The sequence below is a fragment of the Myzus persicae genome, unplaced genomic scaffold (genome assembly GCF_001856785.1).
Source record: "Myzus persicae strain clone G006 unplaced genomic scaffold, MPER_G0061.0, whole genome shotgun sequence".
In the NCBI taxonomy this organism is placed as follows: domain Eukaryota; kingdom Metazoa; phylum Arthropoda; class Insecta; order Hemiptera; family Aphididae; genus Myzus; species Myzus persicae.
This window is the reverse complement of record NW_019103909.1, coordinates 75,605-87,793: the sequence shown is the minus strand read 5'-3', so window position 1 is coordinate 87,793 and position 12,189 is coordinate 75,605. Positions and strand designations below refer to the sequence as shown.

General features: G+C 28.9%; 1 protein-coding gene across 1 annotated transcript; it reads left to right on the top strand.

The window, feature by feature from the left end:
• The first annotated feature begins 466 nt into the window (after positions 1 to 466).
• Positions 467 to 10,160, top strand: LOC111036170 (pickpocket protein 19-like). The gene is made up of 11 exons (XM_022318098.1): positions 467 to 680; positions 2,375 to 2,578; positions 3,735 to 3,897; positions 4,369 to 4,517; positions 4,636 to 4,740; positions 5,182 to 5,248; positions 7,431 to 7,710; positions 7,843 to 7,902; positions 7,975 to 8,122; positions 9,527 to 9,624; positions 9,730 to 10,160. The coding sequence occupies exons 1-11, from the start codon at positions 478 to 480 to the stop codon at positions 9,972 to 9,974; spliced, it is 1,722 nt and encodes a 573-aa protein (XP_022173790.1). The 5' UTR covers positions 467 to 477; the 3' UTR covers positions 9,975 to 10,160.
• The last annotated feature ends 2,029 nt before the right edge of the window (positions 10,161 to 12,189 follow it).

The following is a 12,189-nucleotide window of genomic DNA, read 5'->3' as shown; positions in this document are numbered from 1 at the left end:
TACGATCCATCGATTGGGCGGATTCGGTGTTTTCTTATTTTTATCGGATAGTCAAAAATAAAAGCTAGTCTATAAATTAAACTAAATTGTGTCATACGATCTAACGATACGGTGTGTATGTAACATTTTGCTATTTTTCAAATTTAAGGTTTTTGTATTCATTGTATTTTAGGAGTTCTTTCGTCTATGTTTGATAATATTTTATATTTTGTTTCAGAGCTAAAATTATAATTATTTAATATGAATAAATATGTTATTATTTATTTTATTTAATCATTTTATTTTAAAATAAATATTTAATATAACACTTTGGTTTTAAAATATCATATTGCACCAAGTGAGAACTATTTTTTTTATGCATATTTTGGTAATTATTATTGAATAATATTATGAGAATACATATTATATTTTAATTGGCATTCAGAGCTTATTATCATCTCTGGTCTGATCATCAATTTTAGAGGTGTCTGCATTGAGATGTCATATTCCGGGAAAACATTGTCGTCCGTGTCCAGGAGAGTGGCAGACGTCCGGTTTCGGAACAAGTCGACGAAGATCGAAGGATCTGATGCTAGACGTCGAGCGAACGTGTGGAAGAAAATTTTGGATGATGTTTGTGATCAGTGTTCGCTGCATGGTCTCAACCACATCGTCGGGAAGGACCGGAGCACCGGAGAAAAGTCGGTATCCACGAGAAAAACAAAAAATATTGAAATCAGTATTAATAAAGACATGCTCATGAGTCGTGATATATGAATATTATAGGCATAACTAAAGCGCGGATTTTAATGTCATAAAAAACAATAGTAAGGCCTCTAAGACATACGACCTTATCCCCAATAATATTACAAAACTTTTATAAAATGGTATTGCAGCTCCAAGCGTTATTAATATATTTATATTGTATTACACAACAGTTATTTAATATTTACACTTTCTTTAATTTCATCTCAATTGTATTACCTATTGTGAAAATGAAAAACCACTTGTTCGTAAAATGATTCAGATTTCAGATGAAAGAACTTTCAGGTAATTATTTGTGAATATTTAGTACTTAACAAATACATTCAATTAAATATGTTTTATCAATTTTTTTTTGTTTCAAGACATTGAATCTGAAAGTGTTGCATAATATTATAATGTCACATAAATATCAAAAACCTACTGTTTTTATTTTATTATTTTATTTTTACTGCGCGCGTATGATTTTTACATTGCATTATATGAACGTGGGTGAAATTCCCCCCCCCTCCCTTTAACCTAGGAACTTCAAACCACTTAAGAAAAATCTATGTTTGAGAAATTATTCTAAATTGAGTTAATAATAAAAAAAAAAAAAATGATTCGATATTTAATAAAACAATACAACTGGAATAAAAAAAATACGATGAATTGAAAATTTTATTTCATTAAAAAGTAAAGTTGAGAACAAAAATTTATACTTTAATAATCAAAATTTAATTTGATAAAAAATATTCTTGATTAAATAAAAATCCTAAATGAATAAAAAATGTGATATTGATAAACGAACCTAAATTACTAAAATTGTAACATCATATAATAAAAAAATATAATACTTATAAAAAGCGTAAATTAATAATAAAACTAAAATTAACAAAGAATATTCTTAATTAAATAAAAATCCTAAAATATTAAAAAATATAATAGTAATAAAAAATATAATTAGTAATTTAAATAAATATCTAAATTAAATGAAATTGCCTAAAGTAATAAAAAAAATGCATATTAATAAATTAACATAAATTAATAAAAATATAATAATAAAAATCCATAATTAATAAAAAAAATCTAAAAAGAATCATAAATATTCTTAATTTAAAATCCTAGTTGAATACAAATTCTAAATTCCTGCGTTAAGAGGGGGATGCTAAAGTCAGGTTGACCTCCCCCCCCCAGCAAAAAATTGTTTTCCGGGAAACCAAAAATATGCAAATTCTAAAAACTCCATGGCAATTTCTAGCAAATGAGTAGCAATTTTTCTTAAGTGGTCCGAAATTCCTGGGTTAAAGTGGGGGGAACTTCATGGGCAACTTCACGCACGTATAATATGATTCCATAATAACAATCAAATTTTGGTCATCAGTGCTTAATTATCTATATATACTTACTACACGAGGGGAGGGTTAATTATTTATATAAATATAACACACTAGTTTAAATTTTGAAAATGTTTATAGAATACTTTTACTTTTCAATTTTTCACACTTTCGGCTGATCTCTAAAGTATTATAAAATACATTTTCAAAAAAAAAGTCATCAATGATCATGGATCCAAACTGAATTTTTTCCTTGCATATTGCACACTTTTGACACATATTTTTTAGAGAACCGGCCCGGGTCGTATTTTTTTCAGAGCGTTCTGGTCGGTAACAGTAATATGCGCCGTACTGTTTGCCACTTATGCGATCGTCGAATCTTGGAAGTCGTACAACAAAAGCACTATCGACACAGTAGTTGAGACGACTTTTTTAAGCTACGCCGACATAGCATTTCCGATGGTGGTGGTATGTGACAGTTCAAGGGTTGACTGGCAACGGGTGATGGGGTTAACTGCACGGTAATATACAATATTTCAAATTGGATAAATATAGGTTATGTTATAATGGTATTTACCTATTCTCACATAAAAAACCACATTCGAACCTTTGTTTATTGGTGTAATGACAGCCGTGTACGTGTTATAATTTTAACTTAATGTATACTTATGTGCTACCAAAGGGGTTGACGGACAATGGGTCGAATCGAAAGAGGTCAAAAATCAGAAAACTTTTATTTCATTAAGCCAACAATTTGTTAACTGTCATGAAGTTAAGACTTGACATGAAGTTTATGAAGTCGACATCAATAAAAGTATGGGTCTAACAAATAAATGAAACAAAATTAGAAGCAACCAATTAACTGTCAAATCGGTAACAAATGCGGTGTAGAAAACTTTTTGAAAATCAAATTCAATTCGATTCATCTCCAATTAACCCCTTCCGTAATTAATACTTTATACAATATTATATTTAAAACTAAAAAAACATTAAATACAAATAATAAAACTACTATTGAGCTGAAAATGAACACCTAGGGTCATTGCAATTGGATTATTAACATAATTTAAAGCCACTATAAGTAGCACTGTTATCTGCATAAAGATAATCCGTGGTAGGCGTAAAGCATTTTACTAATTATGACCCCCTAATAATAAGATATCGGTAACTCGCTTAACCATAGAGATGAATGTCCTGTAGGTTTCAAAAAGGTATATTTAATCAAGTATCACACTACAAAATTGAAGTACCTAGATCCCAATGAAAACTGTAAGTTATCAAGATTTTTTCCAAATGTTCAATGTATTACCCTGGGACCTACAGTTATGTGGAATGATAACTAAATTCGTCCCAAACCCTGGCTATCATGTTAAGTCTAACTAAGACACGGCTATTTTGATTTAGTCTCTCAGTTCTTCAAAAGTTGTTGGCAAGGTAGAAAAACAGAGAATCGCAGATAGATCACTCCGATAAAAAAAAACCACTATGTCATAGTATTTTTAAATCCAAACACTTTTTTATGAAACACCCAATATATATATTATATATATAATATATATATATCCAATAACAATAATTATGATGGTAATAATGATGCTCTATTTTCGTTTTAAGCCTATTATTTTATATTCTTATAGATAACTAAATAAAATATATCATATATACAATTACATATAGAGACTTGCCGGATATCGATCCAGGTTTATTGCCCACCGTCAGGAAATTGTTGAAAACGTTCTCCGTGTTATCTTATGGAGAATTTGACAAGCTCGACGAGTTGAAGAACTTAACGGAACTATCCAAGCTCACCCATCTAAACATCACCGAACTTCTAGTGAAGGTTCGTTCTTTAAGACGTTATGGTATTAGTAATTTAATTTATATGATTCCGATAACTTAATTTGTTAAGCTCAGTTTCCTTAGATCCTGGAGGAGAAGGGGGGTATTAATTAGACAAAATAAGTTAAAAGTTTTACATTTTCCAATTATCTGTGTTTTACGAGGAAAACATTGCCTAATAATAATATTTAAGTAGAATAATAATAATGCTATAACAACATAATATTATTACAAGTTTAAAAATGTCTAGGTAAATTTAGAAAAATCTCGATAGCCATCGATCGCTCACGATAAAATATTTAATATTTCTTTGATATTTTAATCAATATTTCTAATATTTATTGATATCAAGTTTTGAGCATGGGCATGTATAATATATGAGTAGTCGATTAACATACTGGGTGTCTATTGTGTCTTCTTATAATTTTTAAAAGCTATTTGTACAAAATGTATTATACTAATACGTGAACAGGTGATGAGGCCATGTGACGAAGTGTTTTCCCACAGTGGCTGCTGGTGGAACTTCAAACAGGTAAACTGCTGTGAAATATTCGAGTTGCAGCGAACCGAATTCGGTTTATGCCATTCGTTCAATTCCGATTTTTCTGAATACAGTAGAGCGTGAGTATTGGTCATCAAGACCATATGATAATATCATAACTGCATTATTGTAATGTAAACAATAATAATTATTATTATTATGTGTCATTATAAAATCCCAAATCGAAATGTTTCGCAGGAGACTTGGCTCGGAATCTGGTCTTATTGGTTCGTTTTGGAGAACAGAGTCCGGAGAGCTCCGACCAAGGAGAACGGGTGACAATGGTCAGTGGTCTGGTGTCAGGTAGAAAATGTAGAAAAAAAAGAATAATAGTCTTAGTTTTGCCAAGTTATCACTTCAAAAACATATTGTTTTTTTTTATTGCAATTTATTCTCCTCTATAGTTATTATTGTCAATTAAAGATTTTTCTGCTAATATGTGTCTACAGCTTAAGTATTTTTACTTAACTTATTTATGTCCAAAGGTCAGTGGATACACATAATATTAATTTTAATAATTTTCTTCAGTCAGTCATATGACGCTGCCTTATTTACTGTAAGTGTTATATTTCAATATATAGCAGTACACATATTTTAAAATATTAAAATATACATTATATAGGTAATGTAAAAATAATATGTTTTTTTTGCACCAAAAATCCATACCCTTTCAGAAATCTTGGCCATCGATTGTCGCTAATGTCGTGTCTTGTATATCTCAACTTATTTTAGCTACTGTTACAGAATGTACGTATCTACGATGGCCCCGATACAAATCGCTCCTGGAGTAAATGCCAAACCATCCACAAGGGTAAATTTTAAAATATTTTTTTTCTTTTTATATTCATAGGTACTATGATATAATATATTATATTACAAATTGTTTAAACCGATAAGCCATCGACCGGACTTATAGTTAAAGTAATTAAATATGTAATTTAAATAGATAATAATAATGAAACAAATATTTTTGACATTTTTCGATTATCTTGATAATTTGGGAAGTAAGTGCCTTCTGAAAGTTTATTCATATGCAACTTAAATTATTTAACCTAACCGTTGTTCTTGTTATAACATTATGGGGCTAATGTGGCTTTATTATAATAATAATATAACAATATTGTATTAAATGACTGCAACAGCTAATAAAATATATTGTATATTAAATTATATGCACTCCATTAATTGGAGTATCACTTATGGAATACATTGGCTACATTATTATACTTGAACCATTAAATTGCCCTGGATTAATGTTATGCTGAATGTCCAGAAAGGACTAACATTTTAAAATTGAATATTTCTCTGTGGGCATAATCTAAATAAATACAACAACAAATAGCTTCCCAACGATGAGGTAGAGTCTTAGTAAATTTATTTTGTATCTCATAAAAATATGGAAATGTTGGCGCTGAATTTCACTGTCTTAATCCAAAGGCTGGCGGTGAAAGTATCGGGTCACATACCAATGCGTCAGCCATATTTTAAAACTAAAATGGCGCCCCTGTGAACCCAGGTTAAGTGGTGATCGAAATTCTCGAAGATTCTGGTAGATCAAAATACACTAAACAGTGTGATTTACCAGGTGAATTCTCACCAGCATACTTATAAACCTTCACATTAATTTATTCAAATTCAAATTTTTGAAATTTTGAAATATGCTTAAATATCCTGCAATTATTATACTTATGTTGTTACACAGAAACATAACATATATTTTTATATTTTTATCTTTAATAGTTTTTATATGGTTTATACATTAAGTCAAATGAATACCTATTTCAAATTAAAGTTTATAAGTTTTTTTTTCTTATTACTTATAAAGAATAAATCGCATGATGTATATTATTTGAAATATGTGTGTCATAAAATGATTAGGATTATGATATGATAATTAAAAATCAATTTTAATATTGTAATAAAAATGCTGTAAGACCATAAACTAAGCTGGTAAGATGGCAAGGATAATATTTTATTTTATTGAGTAGATTGTGATAAAATGGATAAGTCATATGTGTACAAAGTGACAAGTCAGTAAAGTGATAAATAATGTATACGTGGTTAAAAAACGATCCAATAATTAAATAAATATGTTTATAATTTTAATCACATTACTCATGAGCAAATGTTTTTTTATTAACTAATTATATTACTATTTTTAATAGTTGTATATTGTTTGTATAAATGTATATTTCAATATTATATATTTTTTTTTTAAACTTCCAGTATACATATAACTATTATAGTTCAATATTATATTATATTATCTAAGACTGACATTTTTAATTATGCATAATATGCATGTCTAAAATAATGTATTGAACGATTTAATTTTAGTTCCTTAAAAAATTATTCCTATACCTACTTAACACAGCGATGTTTAATACAAAAAAATTAATTTATAGGTATCTGTATGACTAATATTTATTCACCATTAACTTAATTTTTAATAATTATAACATAATATAATGAATATAATGTATATTTAAACCATTCATATTTTACATTCTTTATTTTAGTGAAGTTTATGAACAACTAATTAATTTTATATGGGAGTATCCTAATGTGATCATTTTTTGGGAGGCAACTCATCTATAATTACAAATTACCTGAACATCGGAGGTAAAAAGTGCATATTAACTTTTATATTTATGATAAGGATGTGAGGAAATTTGTATACTTGGAATTTTGGGAGGCAACAGCCAACAATCAACATGGTTTTTCAAAAATATCAAGTACTTGGGTGTACTTATTATAGATAATGCCAGTTATTTACGTTTTTAAATAGCCACATCGTCCATATCATTCAAACCCATTATAATGGACACATAAATATTACCTATCCTTAATACATAAAGTTAAATAACTCAAAAACATTTCCTGTTTGAGTTTTGATTTTGATACACTAAAATGTGTGGTTATAGAAGAAAATAGTTGAGCTTAAAAACAGAAGTTTTTATAGTGGGCACACTCAACGTATTATATTATTTTAGATAATGATCGGCGAACCCAGAGGCGCTCCGCTTGGATCGGATATGGTCGTGACTGCTGGCAGTATTGGCATTGTTCACGTGTGGGGAGATAGGATATACAACACAAACAGGACCAGGAGTCTGAACCCGAAAGAGCGAAGGTGTCTTTTCGCCGATGAAAGTTCCACCGGAATGGGCACGAAATACTACCTGCGGAGGAATTGCAAGACGGCGTGTTACTTGAATCACTTGGTAAAACACTGTGGCTGTTATTTAGAGTTCATGTTCGGCCTCATGCACCGTAAGTACATAGTACTTAAAGTAAAAAAATGTCACGTGAAAATAATAAATGCCAAATCTATATATGGAGTAGGTTTAAATTTAACTCTGAACGAAACGAATATAGTATGATTAGATCTTTTTTCCGTCACAGAAAACGATTCGTTGCGGCCGTGCAACGTCGAAGATTTGTTGTGCCTGTCCGAGAAAAATAGTAAGAGGATTATATTATTACGTCATAATATTATAGTAAACACGAGTTTTATTTTTTATCCTATATTTTTAGAATTCTTCAAAAGTCTTATACCGTCCGAAAATAATGCGTTCATGACAAACGATATGCCAGGGCTGAAATGCAATTGCATGCCGGATTGCGTCCACCAAATGTACATTTCCGAATTGACCATCGCCGAACCATCTATATCGACGGTGCTGTAAGTCAGTTTCGTTTTGGATGTCAACAAACGCGAATCGGTTAAGGGGAATGGCTGTTGCTAAATTTATATGAAAATAACTAATTCAGCATCACGTCACTTTCTAGAATACCTTCACAAGACAAGACCACTAGACCTATTTTAAAAAGAATCACAATCTTTTTAAACATGTCTTAAGCCACAATTTTTTATTTTTTATTCTTAAACATATATTATTCTAAGTCAATGTTTTGGAAACTAATTAATTCATTACACGAATTTTTCAGTTTTTTAAGCGGATTATAAAAATCGAGCTTATACCTCCTTTTAAAATGGTTTTTTGATAATTCCATTAAAAACTTTAAGACATGTGTAACATGAGTAACAGATAAAGTGTAGTAATTATATCAAATCACTTCACTTAAAAGAATTTTTAGTTTATTTTCATTTGTATGTACCATAAATTAAAAAAATTAGCCACTTATTAAATAGGTGCTTCCGTCTCACTTAAAAACACTGTTTATCCCTTAAAACTTCCCACTGAATTCGTTGGCACTTACGAATAATTAATAATTTTGAAATAATAATATGGAACGACGGTAAAGTAAACATATAAATTATATTAGAAATTTAAACGATTTCAATAATACTCTGACATTTTACCTAACAAATAAAATTTATGGTTATTCAAATATTATATAGTTGTATTTATAATTAACAAATTTTTTTAAATAACTTTAAAATATGTATCAATGTACGAGAACAATAATAATATTAATCAACATTTTTAAATAAAATAGAGATAATGTCAACAAACAGAATCTCATACAGCTGTACAAGACATATATTTGTACTTATTAGTATTTATTGTTTTACAATTTACAGGGTGATCCATTTAACTTAAGACACTTATCATTTTAGAAAGCACTTAAAAATATTCATTTAACATAATTTTAAGTCGTTCAACATAACAACATTTTTTTAGTATTATAATTTATAAGTTACTTACTTTATTGAATGATATCATACATTTTTAATTTAATATTGTTAAGCAAAATATAATTCGGAGTATTTTGATTTATAAAAATCTTATAGTTATAACTTTTAATACTTTTGAGTTATAGGTAAATTAAAAAAAAATTAAAAACTATAATGATGAAAAATAAGGGAATAATATTTTTTAGGTATTATATTTTGTTCTTTATATATACTAAAAAAAGTTGATAGTGTTTGCGATAATGAGTTTATTAATTTAAATCATCTGATATAAATAATTCTTTCGGACATACCTATTTCGAATGTATTCAAAACATTTAAGAATTTCGATTTGTGTCTATGATGTATGCCCTATGACGTTATAATAAACAGTACAATTAATAATCTATTTTTAATAATTATTAATATTGCCAATTTACTATATCATAGGAATTCCTCGTCGTCCATACTGATCGACGCACACTTCATACAGAGCACGTGCATACTTTACAGATCGGACTTGGTCCTAGGATGGCTCGACTTGTTGGGTGCATATAAATTTATTACGTCTTCAAATATTAGATTATGCGTCTAATGTGCAACATATTCTAATATTGAAATATTCCGTTTTTTGGTTTCGTTATTATTCGCAGTATCGTTTGGAGGTTGCGCCGGACTGTTTCTGGGCGGATCGTTGTTGAGTTTCATCGAACTCATTTATTTTTTGACATGGAAGGCCTATCACCACTGGCGCCAGACACCGTCTACCACAGTTGTTGCATCCAAATCTAACAAGAAACGCAAACATCCACGTCGAGTAATCATGGACACTTGGACGATCGACAATACTCGAGCGAATAAAAACAGACAAACTGATCGTCTTTCGTGCCATATGTAGATTTTAAGACCTTGATAATTAAGATTTTGATTAGTACTACAAAACTATATGAGATAAAATAACACTATATTAAATCGGAACAGAATATATTCATTAGTTTGAGTTTAATCAGAGTGTTCGCTGCACACGTCAATACTAGGAAATTGTATCACGTTTAATGCATAGCCGTGTGATTACTTATGCACCGCAGCCATGGTCATTAATAATTATTGTGAATGAATTAAAGATTAAAAGTTAAATTGAATTCAAAATTGTTATTTATTTCTACTGCGCTTTTAGAGTGCTTTTAAACAGCTAAAACGAGTTATGTAGATTCTTTGAAATATCTAAGCCTACATATTATATATATATTAGTTATTGTATGTCTCAAAAGTCTGATACTTACTACCCAAGAATTTTTTTTTGCTTGCTTGTTGTTTGAACCGACGATGCCGTGAGCACAACTTTTGTATTCTTTCACGACAAAAAATAATTTTGTTACATACCACAAAAAAATCTATTATTATAGTAATGCAGGCTAAAAACCCTTGTCGGTGAAGCGTTAATAAACTTTAAAAAAAAACCATAATAACTGAAAAATTAGTGTTTGAAAAAAACTATATTTAAAAATGCTCGGAGTGACGTAGCCTCCACAGATACGTCACTAATACCATGAAACTTTAAAATTATTATTTCAATACTGTAATTTAACAAGAATCAAATCTTATAATAATAATATGTCCATGCTTTTTTAATATTAAACTGAATAATTTGGGGTATGCACAGTTTATTGATTTCCTTAGAACCATTGATTTTATAATAATATGTATATTATTTATATATATTTATATTTATTATTATTTTTTTTTTTTATTTATATTTATTTATATTTTATTATGGCAGGTATTATATCTTATAATAAAACAAATATTAGAACTGTGAATAATTAAAATCAAATAATATTGTGATAGTGCACGCTCTAACGTTTACATTTTGCAAAACGTCTGTATAATGTGTTGTTCCCAATACCTACCGGTAGATAGCTTTGTTAGTTTGTTACCACAGTTTTTATATTGTAAAATATTATGGTGACTAATCTTTGCGGTGTGCGGCTGTTAATGGTATATCATAATTTATTTTTTACAATTTAATTATGACCACCCGTGGTTATATTGGTTACATAATACTGATCGCATCCAACATACCTATATAGTAATTATTATAAATAAACATAAAACCATACAGCCAGGTTTCCCGCCATTGTGTTTATTCTAGTTTAAAAAAAATGTGCATCTGCAGTATGCCTGATTAATAAGTTAACAATTTTAATGCTACTTTCCAATGAGTTGACATTATAATATTTGCAGAGATTTCTAAATCGGAAATTATTTGATTTACTATAATGTTAGTAACTGTTAAATACCTACCCTGACAATAATTTAGTAATTATTGTTGAAACGAAATACTTTTAGTTTTTAAGTGGAGCGATAAATATATTGATTATACAATGATGTGTGTTTATTGTTCTTGTGTCTGAAGACACTTTTTCTATTTTTTCTGATTATCAACTTTGATTTAAGTTTTTGATACTAAATTGGATCTAGTTTGTACTTTTAGGACGTAAAAATTCTCTGTACCTGGTTAAGCGCTTGAATATGCCTAGTGGTTCACAGAAAACTATACTCGATTGTTGTTTTCCCGAAAGCCTTGATGAAAACAATATTTAACTTGAATCTGATATTATATCTCGGATCTTGGTTAAGTTATAACTTTGACCTTGGACCGTACATAGCTGAATATGAGGTTTAATAATGAGTTTGATACAGTTTGAACAATATTTTTCTAAAATAAATTAATTTTGTCCATATTTTATCGTTACAATCTTTTAACGACAACGTGCAATTTTTATTCCTTATTTCAAAGCAGAATATTTTTATTTAGTACTTCAATAATCAAATTTTGGGAGAGTAGGTCATGAGTTATAAGTATTTAAGGTTTAGATAAGTGGACTGGGTTCTTACAAAGCAGAGTAGGAACCCCACAAAATGTGGATCCACTACACCCATAATCATAACTTTAAATACCTGCTTGTAGGTTATAGGTTACAACTAATAAAGTAATTATCTACTTGCCCGAAATTTGATTTCTACAGATCGAACTACTTCGAATATTACTATGATTTGAAAAAGGAAATTAAAAATGTAAGTTGTCATTCAGATCAGTAAAATCTTAAAAA